General features: G+C 40.1%; 4 protein-coding genes across 4 annotated transcripts; 3 read left to right on the top strand and 1 right to left on the bottom strand.

The window, feature by feature from the left end:
• The first annotated feature begins 918 nt into the window (after window positions 1-918).
• On the top strand, window positions 919-7,178 carry cog4 (component of oligomeric golgi complex 4). The gene is made up of 19 exons (XM_043245136.1): window positions 919-1,076; window positions 1,277-1,359; window positions 1,452-1,566; window positions 1,652-1,826; window positions 2,288-2,481; window positions 2,600-2,705; window positions 2,788-2,945; window positions 3,036-3,094; window positions 3,175-3,308; window positions 3,646-3,764; window positions 3,919-4,085; window positions 4,230-4,407; window positions 4,503-4,565; window positions 4,794-4,910; window positions 5,696-5,788; window positions 5,964-6,047; window positions 6,114-6,215; window positions 6,593-6,721; window positions 6,833-7,178. The coding sequence occupies exons 1-19, from the start codon at window positions 942-944 to the stop codon at window positions 6,965-6,967; spliced, it is 2,346 nt and encodes a 781-aa protein (XP_043101071.1). The 5' UTR covers window positions 919-941; the 3' UTR covers window positions 6,968-7,178.
• A 112-nt stretch (window positions 7,179-7,290) lies between these two features.
• On the bottom strand, window positions 7,291-9,026 carry thap11 (THAP domain containing 11). The gene has a single exon (XM_043245137.1). It carries the CDS (start codon window positions 8,742-8,744, stop codon window positions 7,983-7,985), a length of 762 nt encoding a protein of 253 aa, XP_043101072.1. The 5' UTR covers window positions 8,745-9,026; the 3' UTR covers window positions 7,291-7,982.
• A 1,174-nt stretch (window positions 9,027-10,200) lies between these two features.
• gfod2 (glucose-fructose oxidoreductase domain containing 2) lies at window positions 10,201-14,479 on the top strand. Its single transcript, XM_043244204.1, is given in 5 exon segments — window positions 10,201-10,501; window positions 11,314-11,640; window positions 11,940-12,118; window positions 13,068-13,323; window positions 13,326-14,479. Coding segments are annotated over 4 exon segments (1,101 nt in total). The 5' UTR covers window positions 10,201-10,501; window positions 11,314-11,387; the 3' UTR covers window positions 13,739-14,479.
• Window positions 14,480-15,211: 732 nt separating this feature from the next.
• LOC122348601 (trichohyalin) lies at window positions 15,212-19,518 on the top strand. Its single transcript, XM_043244203.1, has 3 exons — window positions 15,212-15,522; window positions 16,859-17,380; window positions 18,695-19,518. The coding sequence occupies exons 1-3, from the start codon at window positions 15,300-15,302 to the stop codon at window positions 19,072-19,074; spliced, it is 1,125 nt and encodes a 374-aa protein (XP_043100138.1). The 5' UTR covers window positions 15,212-15,299; the 3' UTR covers window positions 19,075-19,518.
• The last annotated feature ends 168 nt before the right edge of the window (window positions 19,519-19,686 follow it).

The following is a 19,686-nucleotide window of genomic DNA, read 5'->3' on the forward strand; positions in this document are numbered from 1 at the left end:
TCATCCGGTCTATTTGGTATGACATGAAGAAAGACAACAAACTGAGACAGACTAAATCCAGAAGAACTATGGCAACGTCTACAAGACGCATCAAGAGACCTATGCTACCTGAAACACAAGTTCACCTAGGGTAAAAGCTGCTTTAAAAGCTAAGGATGGTCACCAAATGTTGATTGCATTTAGTTAATAGAAGTTAATTGATAAAGTTTTTTGACAGCATCCTTATTTTACAGCACAGTGCCTAATACCTAATCCAGTACTGTAGCTTCAGGTAGGTCTCTTGAAGCATCTTGGAGAAGTTGGCACACTTCTTCTGGATGTAGTCAGTCTCAGTTTGTTGTGTTTCTTCATGTCATTCCAGACGGACCGGATCATGATGAGATCATCTGTGTGGTGCACAAGCTGTTGTCAGACAAAAATCTCACTGCATTATTACATTTCCAAACATTAATTAACAGCAAAATTAATGTTTGGAAATGTAAACTGATATTTTATCTTGACAGACTGCAGCAAAAGGTAGAAATAATTACCATTTTAGCTAGTGAAATTATTAATCATTTTGCATTGTGCCGCATTGTAATATAGTAATGCGGCACAATGCAACAGATAGATAAGTGCCTTGTTATTAATGCATAGTTACATCACTATAGAAAAGCTATAGTGATTTTTGTGATGTTTCCCTGTGAAGTTATACAACCACACTGCATATCAAATTCTCTAATATAGCTTAATGCAGGCCTAAAGTAAAAAAAAAAATCAAGTATGTAACATGAATTACGAATGATATTTTGCACACTGATTCAAAAGCGCGTACCTTTTCAAAAGTTAAAACAAACAAAAAAAACATCTACCATTAGGTGGGAGTAAAGTCGCCTGCTAACAGTTATGTGACGCGCTAGAGTCAGCGGAAATGACGCAGTTTGTGTGGATGTGGGGCTGTCATGGATGAAGTCGGTTCACCGGCGCGTCGTCGCGGTGCTCCGGCGGGGCTCTCCGCCGTGCAGTGCGACACCATCGAGGCGCTGACGGAGCTGGAGGATCTGGAGCGAGTGTATGCGCAGCTGTGTGCCGAAGAGGTAAAGATTTATTAGTGGACAAAGCGTATGTCAATCTTTTCGAGCTGGGCTACGAGCGAGGGTAGATAAACGCTCTTCGGCTGTGTTACTTATCTTTTATATATCTGTAAAAAATATCAGCGTGTGCCTGAACTTTGAAACTGTGTGCATGTTAACTGCTTGACTGACGTGAACTGTTTACAAACGCACCTCTCTGAAAGGCGGAAGTGCAGATGGAGTTGGGCTCTCTTATGGGACAGCAGAGCAACATAGAAACAAAGATGCTCTCCCTGCAGAGGATGGGGTGAGTGTGCATGTGTTTGACACTTAGTGTATGCCGTTTAACTGAAGGAATAAAATATGTTGTGCTAATAAATTTTGTGTTGAATCTCTAAGACCCAACTTGCAGCTGATCGAGGGAGATGCTGTGCAGCTGTCTGGCATGATCAACTTCACCTGCAGCCTGGCAGAGAACGTCAGCAGCAAAGTCAGACAGCTGGACCTCACCAAGGTGCCCGACACACGCATCCGTATTATACATGCGCTCTATTCGTGTGACAGCTACCACTCAAGCTTTTCACCTGGTTGTGTTTTAGAAAAGGCTGTACCAAGCTATTCAGAGGGCAGATGATATTCTAGATCTGAAGTTCTGCACAGATGGTGTTCAGACAGCCTTGCGTAACCAGGACTATGAGCAGGCAGCAGCCCACATTCATCGCTACCTTTCTCTTGACCAGTCAGTGATTGAGCTCAGCAAACAGGGTGGAGAGGGTACGTCCTTTTGGGCTTTTCTAACAAAAAGTATCACTGCAGAAACTACTGAATATAAATATTTATTGAGTCATTTTTAGATATGTATGCCAAGAGTGCTTGGTGTTATAAATTTAATACATGATCTGGGTATTTTTACTGAACAGCTCAACAAAAATAGCAATTTTTTTTGTCTATTGGTGAATAATCCAGTGAATTAAATATTTGGCAAATGACCTATTTTATCTAATTTGATTTGCCATCTTTGTTGATTAACAGTATTCATTTTTACTAAAAACTCTCACTGGTTACATCCTTTTGAACTGTTGAATTTAAACACCGTATTAATGTGGTTGCCCTGCTTGTAAGAGTCTGTTACATACAGAGTTATGCAAATTGTTACATTTTAATTGTACAAACGATAGACATTGTGCATATATTTAAGCTAAGTTTGCGTTATCTGTATATTGCGTATTATGCAGGCAGTGCAGTTGAAGCCAGCCTTGCGTTGCTTCAGGAAGCAGAGCGCAATCTGAAGGCACTCGTCACAACGCGACTGGAGGAGGCTGTTGCTACGGGCGACTTACCTCAAGTGGAGCGCTTTTTCAAGATCCTTCCTTTACTGGGACTGCATGAGCAGGGACTTGCACGCTTTGCTCAGTACCTTTGCAGTCAGGTGAGGAGCATTTTTGTCTGCCTGCGTCACATGACCAGTGAAACAAGTTGAAAATGCTTTGGTTTAGTTACTTAGGTTGTAATCTTAAAACCTATGTCTTTTCTTCCTATTCTTTCAGTTGGCCAGTAAAGCAGAGGAGAACTTACTTCTGGCTGTTGGCTCTGATATCGGTGAACGCAGAGCACCAGTCATTTTTGCTGATACGCTCACGCTGCTTCTTGAAGGTAAGGCTTCTTCAACGTTGAACTTTTGAATATTTATAATGTTTAAAAATAGAGATCAACCAGCCTTGTCTGTATCTGTCAGGTATTGCGCGCATTGTTGAAACCCATCAGCCCATAGTGGAAACGTACTATGGCCCAGGCCGACTGCACACACTTCTCGCACACCTTCAAAAAGAGTGTGATAAACAAGCTCAGAAAATAGTGGACAAATTTATCCAACAGAGGGATTACAACAATAAGGTGTGTGTAGTGTCAACACTTTGCATGCTGCATTACTGTGTTTATGTACCGTACTTAATGTACTGTACACATTTTTTTGTTTCGCTATAGTTTCAGGTTATCCAGAGCAGCATGATGAGGGGCATGGCTACAGAAAAGATCGAACCCAGGTGCGGTCTGTGTTATAATTGATTTTCTGTTTTCCTTGTGAATCCTTGGTGTTTTATTTGTGGCCGTATTTTTAATCTAGAGACCTGGATCCTGTGTTATGTGAGGTTACCTTGATGAACTCGAGAGCCGAGCTGTACTTTCGATTCTTGAGGAGGCGTATAGTGGCTGACTTTGAGGTTGCAGATGCAATGGCAGATGAAACCGTTATACAAGGTAACACCTAGCATTTTCGTGGCACATAAAGCTACTCCACAAAACAAAATCCAGCTGCAAGTACATGTCATGTCAACTGTAATCGGCTAGAAATCAGCACAAATGCTACTGCTCATTAATACATGATGCTCATTCAGGCAACACATATTTGCATGTTAAAGTGCCTGTATTGTCAGTTTTAGGGCTCCTAATATTGTTTTTGGAGGTCATACAGCACATACAGCTACATTACACACTGCACGAAAGGCAGTATTGGAAATGGCACTTTATGCTTATGTAGATTTATATTCATCGTTATTACTTGCTGGCATGGTTTACGTTTGTTTTTGTTTTCTAGAGCATCAGCAGAGTTTAGAACAGTTACTGAAGAACTGCCAGCTGAGCCGCACCATGCAGGAGCTGATTGGCTATTACATTCCCATGGAGGAGTATTACATGAGAGAGTCTGTCAACAAGGTGGGATACATATACAGTCAATAACTTGTGTACATTACATCATGAGATGTCAGAGCTATAGTCAGACACATCTAGTACGTATGAGGTCAGAATGGAATTTTTTTTTCTTAGGCAGAATGTATGTCCTCATTGGATGATGAATATTATTTTATAGGCAGTTGCCATGGACGCTGCTGAGGTGGGTCAGCTGAGCTCCAGCATGGTGGACGATGTGTTCTACATCGTAAAGAAATGCATCAGCCGGGCTCTCACCAGCAGCAGCTCTGACTGCGTGTGCGCTATGATCAATCATGCCACCAGTGTTCTGGAGACAGACTTCAGGTATACACACACATTGGGAATTTAACTAGTGTTTTGTAACTACTGTGCATTTAAAGAGCTATTGTTAAATATTTTTTAAAAACTGTTAGTTGATGAATATCTAATCTTTTGCTAAACCCTTTGAATCTCACTGTTTGCATGCAGAGAGGTGTTAGTATGTAAGCTGCGAGCTGGATATCCAGTGAGTGCTCTGCAGGACCTGCAGCGTGGGGTCAGCAGTGCTGTCAGTCTGATGCAGAGCAGCCTACAGCATGGCAAGATAACAAATCTCACACAAACACTTGGGATTGAGAGCCAGGAGCAGGCAAAGAGCGCCTACTTGGTCAGCAGCATCAAGTCTTTCTATCTCACACAAACAACACACAAATTTACAATCATTCTTAATTTGGCACTTTTTACACTTGTTTTGTTTCTCAGGTGGCTCTTAATAATGTGGAGGTCTGCAGTGAGAATATCAGCACCCTGAAAAAGAATCTAGAGGTCTGTGTGATATGACCAACCTACAACTAGAAGCACACACCTTTGCATCATTTGCTCACTATCAAAATATAGGACTTTTTCCCTTGGAACACAAAAAGACAGTTGTTTTAATCTTTTCCTTGCAGTTAAGGAAATAGAAGCTTACAAGCTTATCATACACATATCATTAAAGCAGTAAAAAACACTTTTGTGCTACAATGAATCGTTTTCTCTTTCTTTCCATCTTAGAGTGATTGTGCCAAGTTGTTCAGTCAGGGGGCGGGCTCAGATTCTGCAAAGGCTAAAATAGACAGCTGTCTGTCTGATTTGGTCAACACCTCCAGCAAGTTCAAGGACCTCCTCCAGGTCAGTGAAAATCTGATTATACACTATTGTTCAAAAGTTTGGGGAAGCATTTATTTGATCAAAAATACAGTAAAATACTAATATTGTTGATATACTATTACACGTGGATTAATCCCATCCAAAATAAAAGTTTCTGTCTATATATATAATATGATATATATATATATATATATATATATATATTTGGTGGTATATATATATATATGTATATATATATATATATGTATATATGTATATATATATATATATATATATATATATATATATATATATATATATTGTGTATATATATATATGTGTATATATATATGTGTATATATAATATATATGTATATATATATAAAGTATATATATGTATATATATATATATATATATATATGTATATGTATATATGTATATGTATATGTATATATGTATATGTATGTGTGTGTGTATGCACTGTGTATATTCATTACATATTACGTATATATAAATACACACACAATATATATTTAGAAATTATTTCATGCATTTACATGTATATATTTATAATTATATAATTTATATTTAAAACACAAACATAATATTTTTCTTTTAAACATGCATGTGTGTGTACTAAAATATATATACATAATAAATATACACAGTATACACACACATTATGTAAACAAAAACTATTTTGGCTGTGATTTAATGACTTGACAGCACTAATGAAGATTTTATATATAATTATAATTGCCCCAAACCGCTAAATGTCTATGTAGGTGGTTAAAACTGTTTGTGTTAATGGTTTATGTATGTACAGGAGGGTCTACAGGAGCTTAATAACACCTCTATCAGGCCACAAGTAAAACCCTGGATCAGCAGCTTCCTGTCCGTCTCACACAATATTGAAGAGGTAAGATACGATAAAATTGCAATGTCTATTACTGATAGAGAGGAAATAAAATAATCTGCACTTGAGTTGACAATAATAGAAACAAATATTAAGAACAATTATGGTGTTATGTTCCTTATCTTATAAAGCTTTTTATGACAAGTTATGCATTGTGTTTTTTGCATGTTTTTTCCAGGAAGAGTTCAGTGAGTATGAAGCCAATGATCCTTGGGTTCAGCAACTCATTGTCCAGTTGGAACATCTTATGGCTGAGTTTAAGGTACATTCATTTTAACCCACTTAGTACACACTCACACAAACCCATTCTAAAGATGCCTCTCTGCAGGTGGGGTTGTCACCAGTCATCTATGATACACTAACAAGCCTGATGACCAGCCTCATTGCCATGGAGATGGAGAAGACCGTGTTCAAATGCACCTTCAGCAGGGTGAGATGTAAACCTGCAGACACACATTTGCTTAAAGCAGAGACACCATTGACTTCCACAAAATACTATGGGAGACAATGGTGACCAAAACAGCCTGGTTACAAACTTTTTTCAAAATATTTTGCTTTGTATTCAGCAGGACAAAGAAATTCATAGATTTGGAAGTACTAAAGGGTGATTTAAATGATCACAGAATTAAATATGTTGGCTGAACTATTCCTTTAAATGAATCTGACCTCTCCTCTAACGAGCTGGTTCTTTGAATCAGGCGTGTTAAATAAGAGAGAAATGCAACGCACATATTCGATGACTGGATTTGGGAACCGCTGGCTTAAAGTGACAGACATCGTAACTCTCCTCTCCATTCTGGTTTGCAGCTTGGTGGATTACAGTTTGATAAGGAGCTGCGCGCTTTGGTTGCCTACCTCTCCTCAGTCACCTCCTGGACCATCCGGGATAAGTTTGCCCGACTCACACAGATGGCAACTATTCTTAACTTAGAAAGAGTATGTGGTATTTTGACTGCCATTTAAAATGCTAATCATTGAAAAACTGGTCCATGAGTATAAGAACAATGTTGTTTTGAATTTAGTTTGACTGTGTTTTTCTTCCTTCAGGTGTCTGAGATCCTGGATTATTGGGGACCCAACTCTGGGCCTTTGACTTGGCGTCTCACTCCTGCAGAGGTTCGCCAAGTCTTGGCTCTAAGGGTCGATTTCCGCAGTGAGGACATTAAAAGATTACGACTCTAACAGAAGTAAACAACAAATAGTTTCCACTTGAGGTTTTTATGCATAGAAATTGTGTTTTGGGTAACTTGGAGGTGTGTTATGTCTGAACTTTTTTTTTTTTTTTTTTTTTTAAACCCATGTAATGTTCTACCGGCCAACATTGTGAATCAAATAGTAATTCAGCTATTTTGAATCTCAGACATTTTGTGAATAAACTCTTCATACAATTAAAGGGCAATATCTTATGCCCACTTTTTTTTTTTGCTAAATACTGTAAAAAAAAAAATAATAATTTAAAGAATTCACGGAAGAGATTTCCTAGAATAAATGTGATGCCACAAGGCTTTGAATAAAAAAAGAGAGCTTTTATAGTGCACAACATATTCAGAACTGGTGTGGTAAAGAATCTTACAAAAGAGATTCTGAACTAAATAATTTGTTTAAATGCAAATGGCACAAAAACAGTCCAACAAATTATAGTTGAAAGCAGTTTACTTCAAACCATTTGTCTTTTCTAACTGTGTTAACCTGCATGTAAATAATCCGTTCATCTGGACCAGAAGCTCTGATCTGATGCACTCTGATATTAAAAACGAAGAAAGAAACCCAAATAATAAGCAGTTGCTTACACACTTACAAAGGAGTCTCTGTGTGCATGTAACACGGTTGGTTATGAAGTCTGGCAGCAGGCGGAACTGGTCTCTGCAGCCTTCAACGCACAAAACAGCACAAACGTGTACCATCTTTAAATATAAAATGAGAAGGACCGGTCTGCTGAGCTCATCTCATCCCATCCCCATGTAGCGCTGTGCCGGACAGCTCGAGCATACAGGCTGAACTCCTGTATCTGCGCTCTAACACACACACACACACACACACACACACACACACACAGCCTATCTACCGCTTCTGAGTCCTGGAGGAAGTTTAAATGAGAACTACGATGATGCTTAATTGTCGTCGCCTTGTCTTACAGAAGCACCGAACACAGACAGTCCCTTTTCGTCTTTAGTCCGTCGTTCCTCCGCGTCGTTCGTCAGAGTTTCCTCTTAATGATGGTGTTGGCGGAGATCAGACGGTCCCGCTCCCGCAGCTCCTCCTGCAGCCGAGCCTCGTTAACCCGCAGCTGTCGGATGGTGTTCTTCATCTCCTTCATTTTGATCTCCATCAGCGCGATGATGTCCCGCTGCTCGTTCAGCTTCCTCAGCAGTTCGGCGGACGTCGTGCCGGTGGTGAGCGAGTAAGAGTGGTCCACCCCGCACAGCGCGAGATCGGCCACGGGACAAGAAGCGCTGCCTCCGGTCAGGCTTCCGCCGGATCCCGAGACCACCGCGGCGAGGCAGGAGCCGTCCCCTGCGGCGGTGAGGTCTACAACGGGCGTGATGTACTGGCCGTTCTGACCTATCTGCACCACGGTGGTGTTCTCGGTGTCCCCCTCTTCCTCCACTGGCGCCGACTCGTTAGGAGTGGAAACGACGTTGCTGATGATGGGCACGACCGAGGAGACCTTCCTGCTCCTGCCGCGCCTGCTCTTCCTCTCGTTCACCCCGCGCAGAGGGAAAAGCGTCGGGACGCGGATGGTGTAGGTTTTCCTGCCGCCGGGAAAGTGGACGCTGCAGACCCGGTGTCCGGTGGTAGGCTGGAAAGTGCTGAAGCAGCCGCTAACCCCGGCCCGCGAAATGTTCTTCAGCCATATCTCTCGCTGAGTGGGATCCTTCGGAAAGGTGTAGAAGCGCAGATCGCGATCCCGGTGCGAGTTATTGTAGCATCCGGGCACGCAGCACGTGAAGCCGGGCATGATCGTGTAAAAGATGCACCAGTATTACCGCAGTCCCCTAGAAGTTTCCCTTATTTTGTTTTGTTTGGTTCCTTCGTGTGCTGTTATCTAGACCAGCGGCCTACAAGCGGAACTACACGTCCCACAATACTTACGACTTCCTGTTTTGGTTTCAAATGCCAGTCTGTAGACTCGCGTCTGCGTAAATGTGCGCCCTCGGAGGACTTCACAATGCGAAGGCAACAGTGTTGCAACAGCGCTTTTAACCTGCACTACGTGTAAATAAAACTTATGTTCGTATACTAAAAACGGGAATAGTTTCTTCTTTTGCAAGTCAACGTATTAGCGTGCTTTGAATGGTATTCCATACGAAATGGAAACATTAAAAACAACACGAAACAAATAAGTAAAAGCTATGTGACCTTAAACCATTTTGGACCAGATTTTCAAATTGTTGCATCTCGGCGAATAATGTCCTAACAAAAATCACAAAACACACATCAATGGAAAGCTTATTTAGTTAGTATCCGGTAACGTATACACCTCAATTTCTGAAAACTGACCCTTATGACTGGTTTTGTAGTCCAGAGTAACATAGCTAAAATAATACAAAATAAATAACAGCATTATAATCGCACACTTTCCTTTAACCTTCACATCATTGGTTAGACTGTGTTGGCCTCTAGTTAACTATCTAAACAATGACAGTTATCTGTCCTTCCTGAATCCAGATATCTAGCGTCTGTGATATTGAATTGAAGCAAACAAGGCATTACATAACAATAACAGCATGAGCAACTGAGAATAGATGCAACTGTGTATCATTTATTAATAGCCCTTTAAAATAACATGAAAAATAATATTTATTATGCAGCATATGAAGAGAGGGATATAGAGTCCAGTCTACTCAATATAGGTCACTTATCTTCGTGATAAGCTCAGAACACTATGTAAATAAGACTTTGTACCTATGATAAAGAAGTCTTTCAAGTGAACAGTTCCCCTAAAATTCAATTATGTCTTCATTTATTCAGCATAAGCAGTTTCTTTCTTCTGATGAACACTAAAAAACACATTTTCAAGAATGTTGGTAAACCAAACAGTTGCCATTGACGTCCATAATGTTGTTTTTTCCTCTAAATTGTTTAAGTCCCAACGACTTCCGAGCAGAAAGAGTAAACGATGACAAAATTGTAATTTTTATATAAACTATCCCTAAAATGTCTTCTCAGAGATGTCAATTTTTAAGCCCTGGTTTGCTATTTTTTTCTTTGTCACATCTATACTAGAACAGTTTCAGTTGTGATTTGCGTAATTTTCTAGAAAGCGTACAAATAATGCTATTTAATGTGAGTCACAATTTTAAGGAATATGACCTGACTGAATTCTTGGAATGCGCCCAAACTGTTTCAGTTCAGCGCTATGGGCGTGGCGGACCGACCGACGGTTTGGCGCATGCGCACTAAACCGAACGACTCGCTTTAGAAATCATCCCACACGTCAATGTTCAGCGAGCACGGCGGCAGAGCTGTGAAGTTACACGTGAAACAACACACACTGATTTCAAGACGGCCGAAGAATGCCCCGTACGTCGCGAGGGTGGGAGGCGTGACGGGTTTGTCCTGTTTTTCCTTCTGCTGTTGAGATGACATGAGAGCAGAGCCCTGACTAAAGTGAAGCAGAAAGAGAAAGAGAGAGAGAGAGGGAGGTGTCCCCATCCTCTGGCCATCATCATTCTCCACGCACCGGCGCCATCGCATCCCGGGGCTTTGTTTGTGGTAAGTAACAACCCGTATAAAACTAACAGAGCCGTTGAAGAAAGAAACAATAACTGAGCCGCTGATTTGACGCGGGCTCGAATAGATGTCTACTTATGACTTCGTGCGATTAAAACGAACCGGTTTCGGCTAAGCTACAACGTTATGGATCTGCTGCGAGGCATGTTTACGTAAAAAGTCTCGAGATTGATGATTTGTGTTGTTTTTAAGTAAAATGACACGCGAGAAATGTCTTTTAAACCAAGGGTTACCCAATCCGCCCTACATCCGCGGCTTAGCGCGAGGAAGTGATGCTAATATTCGCGTGCCTCTGGGATGGATCACAACACTGATATGATTTGCGTTTCTTTATTAAAAACAGTGTAATTCGTCAAGTGCACTCTTCCTTATCGGTTCTTTAGGAATGCGATGGTCCTATTCATCTAAAAAATAGATGTTTGCAAATCAGGACTAGCCCACTACTAGGAACTACCTTGTGTTTAGTATACAGAGGAAATACAAACGTGCTTCTCATTTGCCTTTGCTGGGCAGGTGCACAGCCTTTGGGATGTAAATTAAATTGCAAACCATCTGGTAGGCCATCAAGGCCCAGGCTTGTATCTGACAGCTGTCACTGGAGCCACTGATAACAGTGGGGTTACACTGTGACTTATCTCTATTGTGTATTGATCGTGATAGCCTGAAGTGGCCCTGGGGTTAATTTTAACTTGGAGCTTGCTGTCGACATGCTTGCACTTTGTCTAGAGATTTTTTCTCATCCCTTTGCAAATGTCGGTGCCAGTGAACTTTGATGTTTTTCTCTCTTTTCACAGGCTGAGCATCTGTGCCAAAAGAGATTACTTTAGCAGCGTGGAATGAGACGCAGACTTGCTTGTAAGTTAGAATAATGTTGCCGGGTGTGGGTGTATTTGGAACCGGGCAGACGGTACGTGCCTTAGTGCCTTTGCTCCAAAAGGAAGGCTTCCCTGTTCAGGCTGTTTGGGGACGTACGCAAGAGGAAGCGAAGTCACTAGCCTGCGAGCTGGACATTCCCTTTTCCACCAACAAGACAGATGATGTGCTGCTACATCCAGAAGTCCATCTTGTCTGCATATTGACACCTCCTCCACACACACGCCAGATTGCGGTAAAAGCTCTAGGTGAGACTTATTTTCTTTTGCTTCTTATCTTGATTGTCCATGTCGTCTCAGGGGATTGGGTTGGGTTCCTTCCTGGACTCAGCTAAAGTGTTTACTGTGCTACTGTTTATTTTTCTACTTGGCGCAAGCCACAGTGGGCTTTTTTTTCCCCCTGGTAATCAAATGTTGCATTCTCAGATCACAGTGAACCCCCTTTTTAGCACAGTTGAGATTATGCTGATAAAACACTTGAAGTTGTTAAGGCCAGCAGCATTTGCGGTTTTGATCATCATTTTCTTCTCTTTTCTCATTGTCTGTAGGTATAGGTAAAAATGTGATCAGTGAGCAGGCGGCTACACTGACAGATGCCTGTAAGATGGTGACAGCGGCGAGATATTATCCACAGCTTATGAGTATCATGGGAAACTCCTTGCGCTTTTTGCCCGCTTTTGTCCAGATGAAGCGCCTGCTAGGAGAGGGTTATTGCGGGAACTTGCAGGTATTGCGGGAAAAAAGGTGTATACATTCAGTTAAAAGGTTGGAGTCAGTAAGATTGCTTATGAAAGAAATTAATACTTTTATTCATCATGGATGCTGTAAATCATTGCAATATGCTGATTTATAACAGAATTGATTTAAAATAAAAGTCTTGGGACCCTGAAGACTAGAAAAATGACTGCTGAATATTCAGCTTTGCCATCACAGCAATAAATTGCATTTTAAAATATACTGAATTGGAAACAGTTTTTTTTTTTATTGTAATAATCTTTCACAGTGTAATTCTTTATAAGCTTGAGAGACTTCTATTAAAAAAAAATAAAAAATCCTAATTATTCCTAATTATAATTTTAAATAGTAAAAATTATATAAAATGTATATTTTATGTATAAAATTTTAGGATTAAATATAATACCAACAAATTCTGTTCTTCTGAATTTTCTATTCAAATAGTCCTAAAAACTATCATGGTTTTTCTACAATTTTTTTATTTTATTTAAAATCTTTCAAGCATTAATAACAATACAAACCACAAAAACAGCACATTAGAATGATTTCTGAAGGATCATGTGACACTGAAAACTGGAATAATATTTAAAAATAGTGGATAAAAATGTATTTTATCTGGCATTAGATAAAAGCATCTACTAAATGATTAACACATATAAAAATATTTGTTAACATATTTAATTTAATAGTTAAAATATAAATTTTTTTTTTACAAGATTACTGCATTCACTGTATATTTTTTATAGCTTTAATAATGCTACTATTTAGGTATTTTTTTTGTTGGATTAAAATGGTGCATAATAATAATGCAAGTCATTCTTAAAACGCTAAACATCTTAACTTCTCTTTATTTGGGGGCATACGCTACCTTATTACATAGCTTAGACTGGTCAAAATGAAAAGCTCATCCACTAAACATTTTTCCCCTCTTTTTTTTAAAGGTATGTGAAGCGCGTGTGTATGGAGGCTCGCTGCTCAGCCAATCATATGGATGGGCATGGGAGGAGCTGATGGGGGGAGGTGGCCTGCACACAGTTGGCTCCTGCATCATTGACCTCCTGAGCCACCTCACGGGACGCCGGGCGGTGCGAGTGCATGGAATGCTTCGGACATTCGTACGTCAAGGTGTCCCAGCGGGAGGCATTCGCTCTGTGACCGCAGATGACTATGCTTGCTTTCAGCTTCTGATGAACGGAGGGTGGTTTGCAGCGTGACGTTAAACTTCAACCTACCTGGCACAGACATGCACGAGATCATGCTTGTGGGGTCATCGGGTCGACTTGTTGCTCGGGGAACAGAGCTGTTCGGCCAACGGGCCAGCATGCAAGTAGAGGAGCTTCTTGTGAGCGACGCTGGAGAAGCTGTAGGGCCGTCTGTCAGGGGACTGAACGGCATGGTGACTCAGCTCAGACTCTCGTTTCAGGCACAAGAGGACAGGCGCTCCTGGGCGCGACATCCTGTTTCAATGGCAGCCTCCTTCGAGGATGGGCTGTATGTACAGACGGTTGTAGATGCTATCAAACGGTCAAATCGCACTGGAGAGTGGGAGTCGGTGGAGGTCAAGATTCAGGATGTTGACCCGAACCATAACCACAGAACCCTGCCAAACTAACACTACACACACTGTTACATGCTACACATACTATCTCAAGACCGAGCCTTTTAACATCGTTCACTTTGTTACTGTAAAACCACCGTGCTTTCATTTTAAACATACAGATCATTTAAAGTTTATGCATAGTATCTGTACATTTTAAGTTTGCAGAGTTGGGCTGCTTCTGCTTATGCACAACACTGGAATTGCGTCACTGGATAGGAATTGTGGTTTCAGGGTTATTTTGTTGCTTTACCGACTGTAACCGAAAAAGATTTGCAAAGCTTAGCTGTGAAAAACAATGCATTTCCTATTTTTCTGTGATCTTAAATTTTAGTTAAATTTTAGTAATGGGGTTTAAATGTATGTGAGCCTCTAAAGTTTTATATTTTATCTAAGTAGTGAAGATAAGCTTGCGCTCTGCTGAGTGTTTTTTTATTTGTGTGTGTGTGTGTGTTTTTTGTTAGTATATGTGTGTATGTGAGACAGAGAGAGCTTTACAGCACTGAAGAAACTTATTATGCTGGACACTAGATATCATTTACTGTAATACACCTATTGTGACTTATTGCCTAGTGTCCAGTGCATTGGACATGTTAACGGTTCTACTAAGCTGCACAAAGTTTCTTGAATTATATTTTTTATTGCTGAATTTGTGTCTGCACTGTTTGAGAGAGTGATGGGTTGACGTGTGTATGGTATTTTTATTCTTTGTTATGAGTTTAAAAATAAATATTAACTTAATTAAATATTTTAAAATCTGAATAACAACAAATATTTACTTATTTTGTCCTTTTTAGATGTGGCTTTACATGCATATATGCTAGTATACTAGAGGGGGCGCTAAAGGTTTGCGTCTAGATGGCAACCCTCGTTTGAAATTCTCGCGAGATTTACTTAGTAGTTTATGTTCTATCCCAGAACCGTTCTCCACGATTCTTTCCAATTCTTGAGCTCTTTGATTAGGATACTCGTAGATTGTGAATTCTGCATAACGGAAAAGCAGAGAAAAAAAATATGCTATAACTTTTTGCATTTTTTTTAGATCTCAAAACTAAGGATTCTGAAGATATGACAAGCGTATATATTTACAGTTTAATGTTTTGTACTTAAAACATTTTTTGTTTGTTTTTGTTCTTAATTCTAAACAAATCAAACAACTTTCTTGTAATGAACTTAGTATTTGTATGACGTATAGTTCTGTTTTTGCTATAAACACTAGAGCCTTGATTACAGATAATTAGTTCATGCACAGATGATTCAGTAAATTGACATTGTTGCTCATTTTAATTGTACTAATAAGTGTTAAAGACACTAGCTTCAAAGACAGTAACTCAAAACAGAGAGTCTACGATTTAACGTTGTAGACGAAAAGGTGCACCCAACTAAAAAACAAAAATATGTTGAATGCTACATATACAAAACAAAACGATATCGTGTCTCCCTCACATTTTTCTCATTGACTAGTAGGGACCAAGCATCGGAACCAATGCGCATGCGCGAGAATTGAACGCAAAGAAGGTTACCCTCTAGAATACGGCGATCAGACAGTCGGTATTCAAAGTCGACTAGTTCGAAAATGGCGGCACGAAAGCGAAGTATAGTATGGTCATTTTTCCAAGCTGAAGATGACAGAAGAGTGTTGTGTCTTCTGTGTATGAAGACGGTTTTGTATTTTGGCCACACGACAAACATGCTTCGCCATTTACGAACGAAACACCCCTCTGATTTTTCCTCGTTGGACAAAAGGAAGCCCGCTACAGATGCGGTATCCAAACGCAACGACAGCGGTTGCGTGGAAGGTATGAAATGTTAAATCGTTATATTGTAGCGTTTGCCATCATGTACAGCGCCACGATATGCACACCGATAAGTCTATCAGGCAGCTGGCTGGTTATGGATCTTAGAAATTACACCGTATGTATTTTTTCTTTGATTTGTGATGTTTCCCCTCCATTTTGGCCTGCGATGCACGTGCTTAAAACTCACCGCATGCAAGCCCAAAGCCAATACAAAGGCACTTTATCGTTCAAAACAGTGCTCGCTGTGACTCTGAGATTCAGTATCGACTCCTCAGTAAGAACGGGTTCGTTGTACAGAGTCTGTAGTCAAAGTGACGACTGTTTCGCTTAGGCCGGGGTTTTGGGTGGATGTCGCAACGACGCCATGTTGTTTTCTTCAAACAATTGTCTATTGCGTCGCCCGTTTTTAGAAGGCTAATTTTGCGTATTTGTTAGGATCTTAAACGAATTTCCCCGACTGGAGTCGATTCGATTCGACTCGTTCAGTCAAACGAATGAATCTTTTGAATCGTGTCGCTGATTTGGATCAGCAATATACGGTGCTCTGCCTGAAAGAGCCTCCCCGCCCCTCCTGTACACAATAAACCGCACGAAAAACCTTGAGTCATAACGACTCGTTCTCTGCGGAGTATCAAATCGTATATTGTATACGGACGATTTATGATTGGTGAACCGTACGTAACGTCTGTGTTTTTCTAAAATCTGAATTGTATCGAACAGTATTTGGTCCGAAATTGTCACGTGATGCACCATATGTGACATCCCCGGATGGGCGCGATTTTTCAAAAAAATTCTTAAAGTAGCCGGTCGTCGATTAAAGCTGAGATTATGTGTCGCTTGCTATGTCTGTTTTATTATTACCTGTTTTATAAAACGTATAGAAATTAGCAGGGAGGAATAAAATCGGTTGAGACATGCGGCACTTGTTGATTATGTCAGCCGTACTCCAGTCATTGCGTTTGTTGCTTAGCAACATTCTGTTCTCTCATCATCTAGCGGAAGGGCCCTTCATGAATTTATCTTGTGTACCTCAAAAGGCCAATTTGTACTTTTAAACAAAACGTTATAAATTTAGCGTCTTCTGTTGAATGTGCACTTTTTCTTTTGTTTACTTTCAGCTTTGCGTGACTTTATTTTTAACCATTTCATTGTCTTAGCAATGCATTACAAATGGTATTTTGTGTTGGGTTATTATTTGCAATGAAGTCTTTATGCACTCTTCAAATACAAGGAACAAGCATTTAAAGAGCGTCACAGGCTCAGTTAGAGTGCTTTTTGCCATCTGAAAATATTGTATGCATCTAATTTTTCCCTCTTTGCTCTTTTCTCTATCAAGTTACAGTACTGATGGATGAGCAGCAGGTAGAGGTGGAGTCCGTGGGTGAAGATGGTGAAATGGATGGAGCCATTAAAGGGATCCTCCGTGCTGCGGCAGGGGAAGGGACAACTGAAGCGGAGGTGGCTGAGGAGGAAGGTGAGGGGCCTGTTGATGAAGGGGATGGGAAAGAGATACAAGAGGATGACAACCCAGCTAATACTCGCAAGTGGAGCTCCGTGTGGGTGCACTATCGAAAGCTTGGCCAGGAGCCGCGAGCCTTGTGCTTGCTCTGCATGGAGAAGATCCAGCACCGGAGTAGCACAAGTAACCTTATCAGACATCTACAGCATAAGCATCCCAATGAGTTTGCACAACTCGAGGATCACCCACAAAAGCGGCCTAACAAACGCAAATCTGAAGATCCAAGCCGCCTTGCCTCCTCTCCCACATTAGCAAGTGGGACCCCAACTAGATCACACATTGTGTCGCCTAAGCGCGATGTCCGTACACCTTGCAGTACCAGCCTAGACAGATATTCAGGTATAGTTTGCTTTTACCTCTTCTCAATGTTCTTGTTTTACATTTTGTGTGAAAAGGATGTTGAGCCATTGCGATTATAGTTATTATATTATTATTATATATTGTTATTATAGCAAAATAAAATATTATAGTTAAAAAATTAACTGAAATTAAACAAATTAATTTGTTATTTCCCATGATGCGCTGAAGTGCCCATAAAACACTAAAGTAGGCTAATTAAAACTAAACTGCATGAAAACTATACAGCCATTATACATGCATTATAAAACCAAATGAATATAAATGCACAAAAATATGAGAACTTTTAGTTTAATAACAAAGAAAACTATAGTCTTGTAATATTGATAACTAGGGATGTACTGGTACTAAATTTCTCTGCCAGTACCAATAGCCAACACAGTTAATGCAACATTAAAGGGGTCATTGGATGCCCCTTTTGCCCAAGTTGATGTGATTGTTTAGAGTCTTAATGAAAAGCCTATGGCATACTTGAAATATGATCATGTAAAGCACTCTTTTTTACCTTGTCAATAAGAGCTCTGTTCACAGCAAGCCGTTTTGTTGCATGATCCTATTAAATGCTAATGTGCTTGTTATTAGAAAAGGCGATTAGTAAAAATTTATATATATAAAAAAAAAAGTATACTCCCTTTTTCTGTAGGTGAGGCTGGATCACAAATGATTTACGCAAAGACACATTTAGTAGATGTGGGCATGCATTCCCTCCAAAAACAAGTAATCCACTGCGTCTCCAGTGGCAAAAGATGACCCTGTTCATTATTACATCCAACAACAGAATGCCTCAATCGTTGACGGCTCACTCAGGGCAGGTCTAAGGTAAAAGCTAGTGTCAATCAAGAATCTTGGAAGCGGCCTGGGTCTGTGTCTGACGTCACGCAGCCAAAATTCTGAGATCGGCTTGATTTGAAAAAGTGGTTTTCATTTTTTGGGATAAAAAAAAAATTAGCAAAAAAAAACGTTTTTTTTTTACCATTCACACGCTGCCAACACCTTTCAGTTCAAACTGAAATCTTGCATCTCATGTCCTCTAAGTAACATGGTCACATACTTGCACATATCTAGTGATGTTCGGTGATGTCTGTTTCATGCTTCACTTATGAAACTGGAATTGATGACTCGCACTACTGTGAAATTGATTTGTCATGGTACATTTAAGCTCATCAAAATGGCATTGTTTGAATTGTGCGATTACAGATTTAGGCACTTGGAACAAAGCTTCTTGTGGTCGTTCGTTCATTGTGCTTCTGTGCTTGTATTAAAGGCTTTAATTTATTTCTTTTTTTTGTCCCTTAGGTGCTAAGTGGTCTGAAGGTGTGCGTATATTGGAAAGAGAACGGGAGCTGACGGAGGCGTTGAGGCGTGTGCAGCAGGAGGAGGGGCGGAGCATACAGCTGCAGAAGGAGTTACTGCAACAGTTCCGTGAAATGGATGCTGAGCGCAGAGTGCTTCAGAATCAGAAATGCGAACAAGAGCAGGAGCACGCAAGATTGCGGAAGGAAAAAGAAGACCTCCAGAAGGAGAAGAATGAACTCCAGAGAGATAAAGAGGAGCTGCAAAAGGAGAGAGAGGAGATTCAGAAAGAAAAGGAGGAGCTGGAGAAGCAGAAACAAGAACTGGACTCTTGGAAAAATTCTCATGCGCAGGGACAGACCTCTGGATTTTACAATTGTTGATATACTTAAGTATGTCTGTTTCACAAGGAAACAAGGATTTCCTTTTTATGGAAATAGTTATTTCTTTACCCTTTTTATTTTTACAAGATTGATTTGGATCGGGGGGGATGGGGTTGTGGGGGGAAATGCCAGGGATGTTGTATTTTGTTTAGCTAAATGAAAGTTTACCTTAACCTAACAGGATTTCAAACACGTACATGCATGCAAATTATAGATTACCTGCCGTCATAATAGAGATTCGTAATAAGGCCTTTCATGTCAGATATCTAGAAAATCAGTTTCATTGAATCTACTCACGCTGTACATATATATCTATATATATGAGTGTTAACACAAAAAAGTTTGTTCGTTCCAAAGGTTGTTCCAAAATTGACCAGTGTGTGAATGTATTTAAGTGATTTTGTACATTTCTGCACTGGGAATAAAAAGAAAACTTTCAGCAAATTAACTTTCTCAGTCATTTGTGCCATTTACTTTATTCCTGACTTGATAACATGTTATATCGTGTCACTGGTTTATTTTTTGAGTTGATAGTATTGGTTAATGTAAAGACTGACAAGCCTTGATATTTTTTGTGAAGAGAAATTCAGATGAACAAACATGTTTTTTTTG

Source organism: Puntigrus tetrazona, chromosome 7 (assembly GCF_018831695.1).
Source record: "Puntigrus tetrazona isolate hp1 chromosome 7, ASM1883169v1, whole genome shotgun sequence".
NCBI classification, from domain to species: Eukaryota; Metazoa; Chordata; class Actinopteri; order Cypriniformes; family Cyprinidae; genus Puntigrus; species Puntigrus tetrazona.

Coding starts and splice junctions, on each gene's coding strand:
- cog4 (XM_043245136.1), top strand. CDS start 942: ATGGATGAAGTCGGTTCACCGGCGCGTCGTCGCGGTGCTCCGGCGGGG. Junction 4,566..4,793: donor CCCTGAAAAAGAATCTAGAG/GTCTGTGTGATA, acceptor TTTCCATCTTAG/AGTGATTGTGCCAAGTTGTT. Junction 6,722..6,832: donor CTATTCTTAACTTAGAAAGA/GTATGTGGTATT, acceptor TTCTTCCTTCAG/GTGTCTGAGATCCTGGATTA.
- thap11 (XM_043245137.1), bottom strand. CDS start 8,744: ATGCCCGGCTTCACGTGCTGCGTGCCCGGATGCTACAATAACTCGCAC.
- LOC122348601 (XM_043244203.1), top strand. CDS start 15,300: ATGGCGGCACGAAAGCGAAGTATAGTATGGTCATTTTTCCAAGCTGAA. Junction 15,523..16,858: donor CGACAGCGGTTGCGTGGAAG/GTATGAAATGTT, acceptor TTCTCTATCAAG/TTACAGTACTGATGGATGAG. Junction 17,381..18,694: donor CAGCCTAGACAGATATTCAG/GTATAGTTTGCT, acceptor TTTGTCCCTTAG/GTGCTAAGTGGTCTGAAGGT.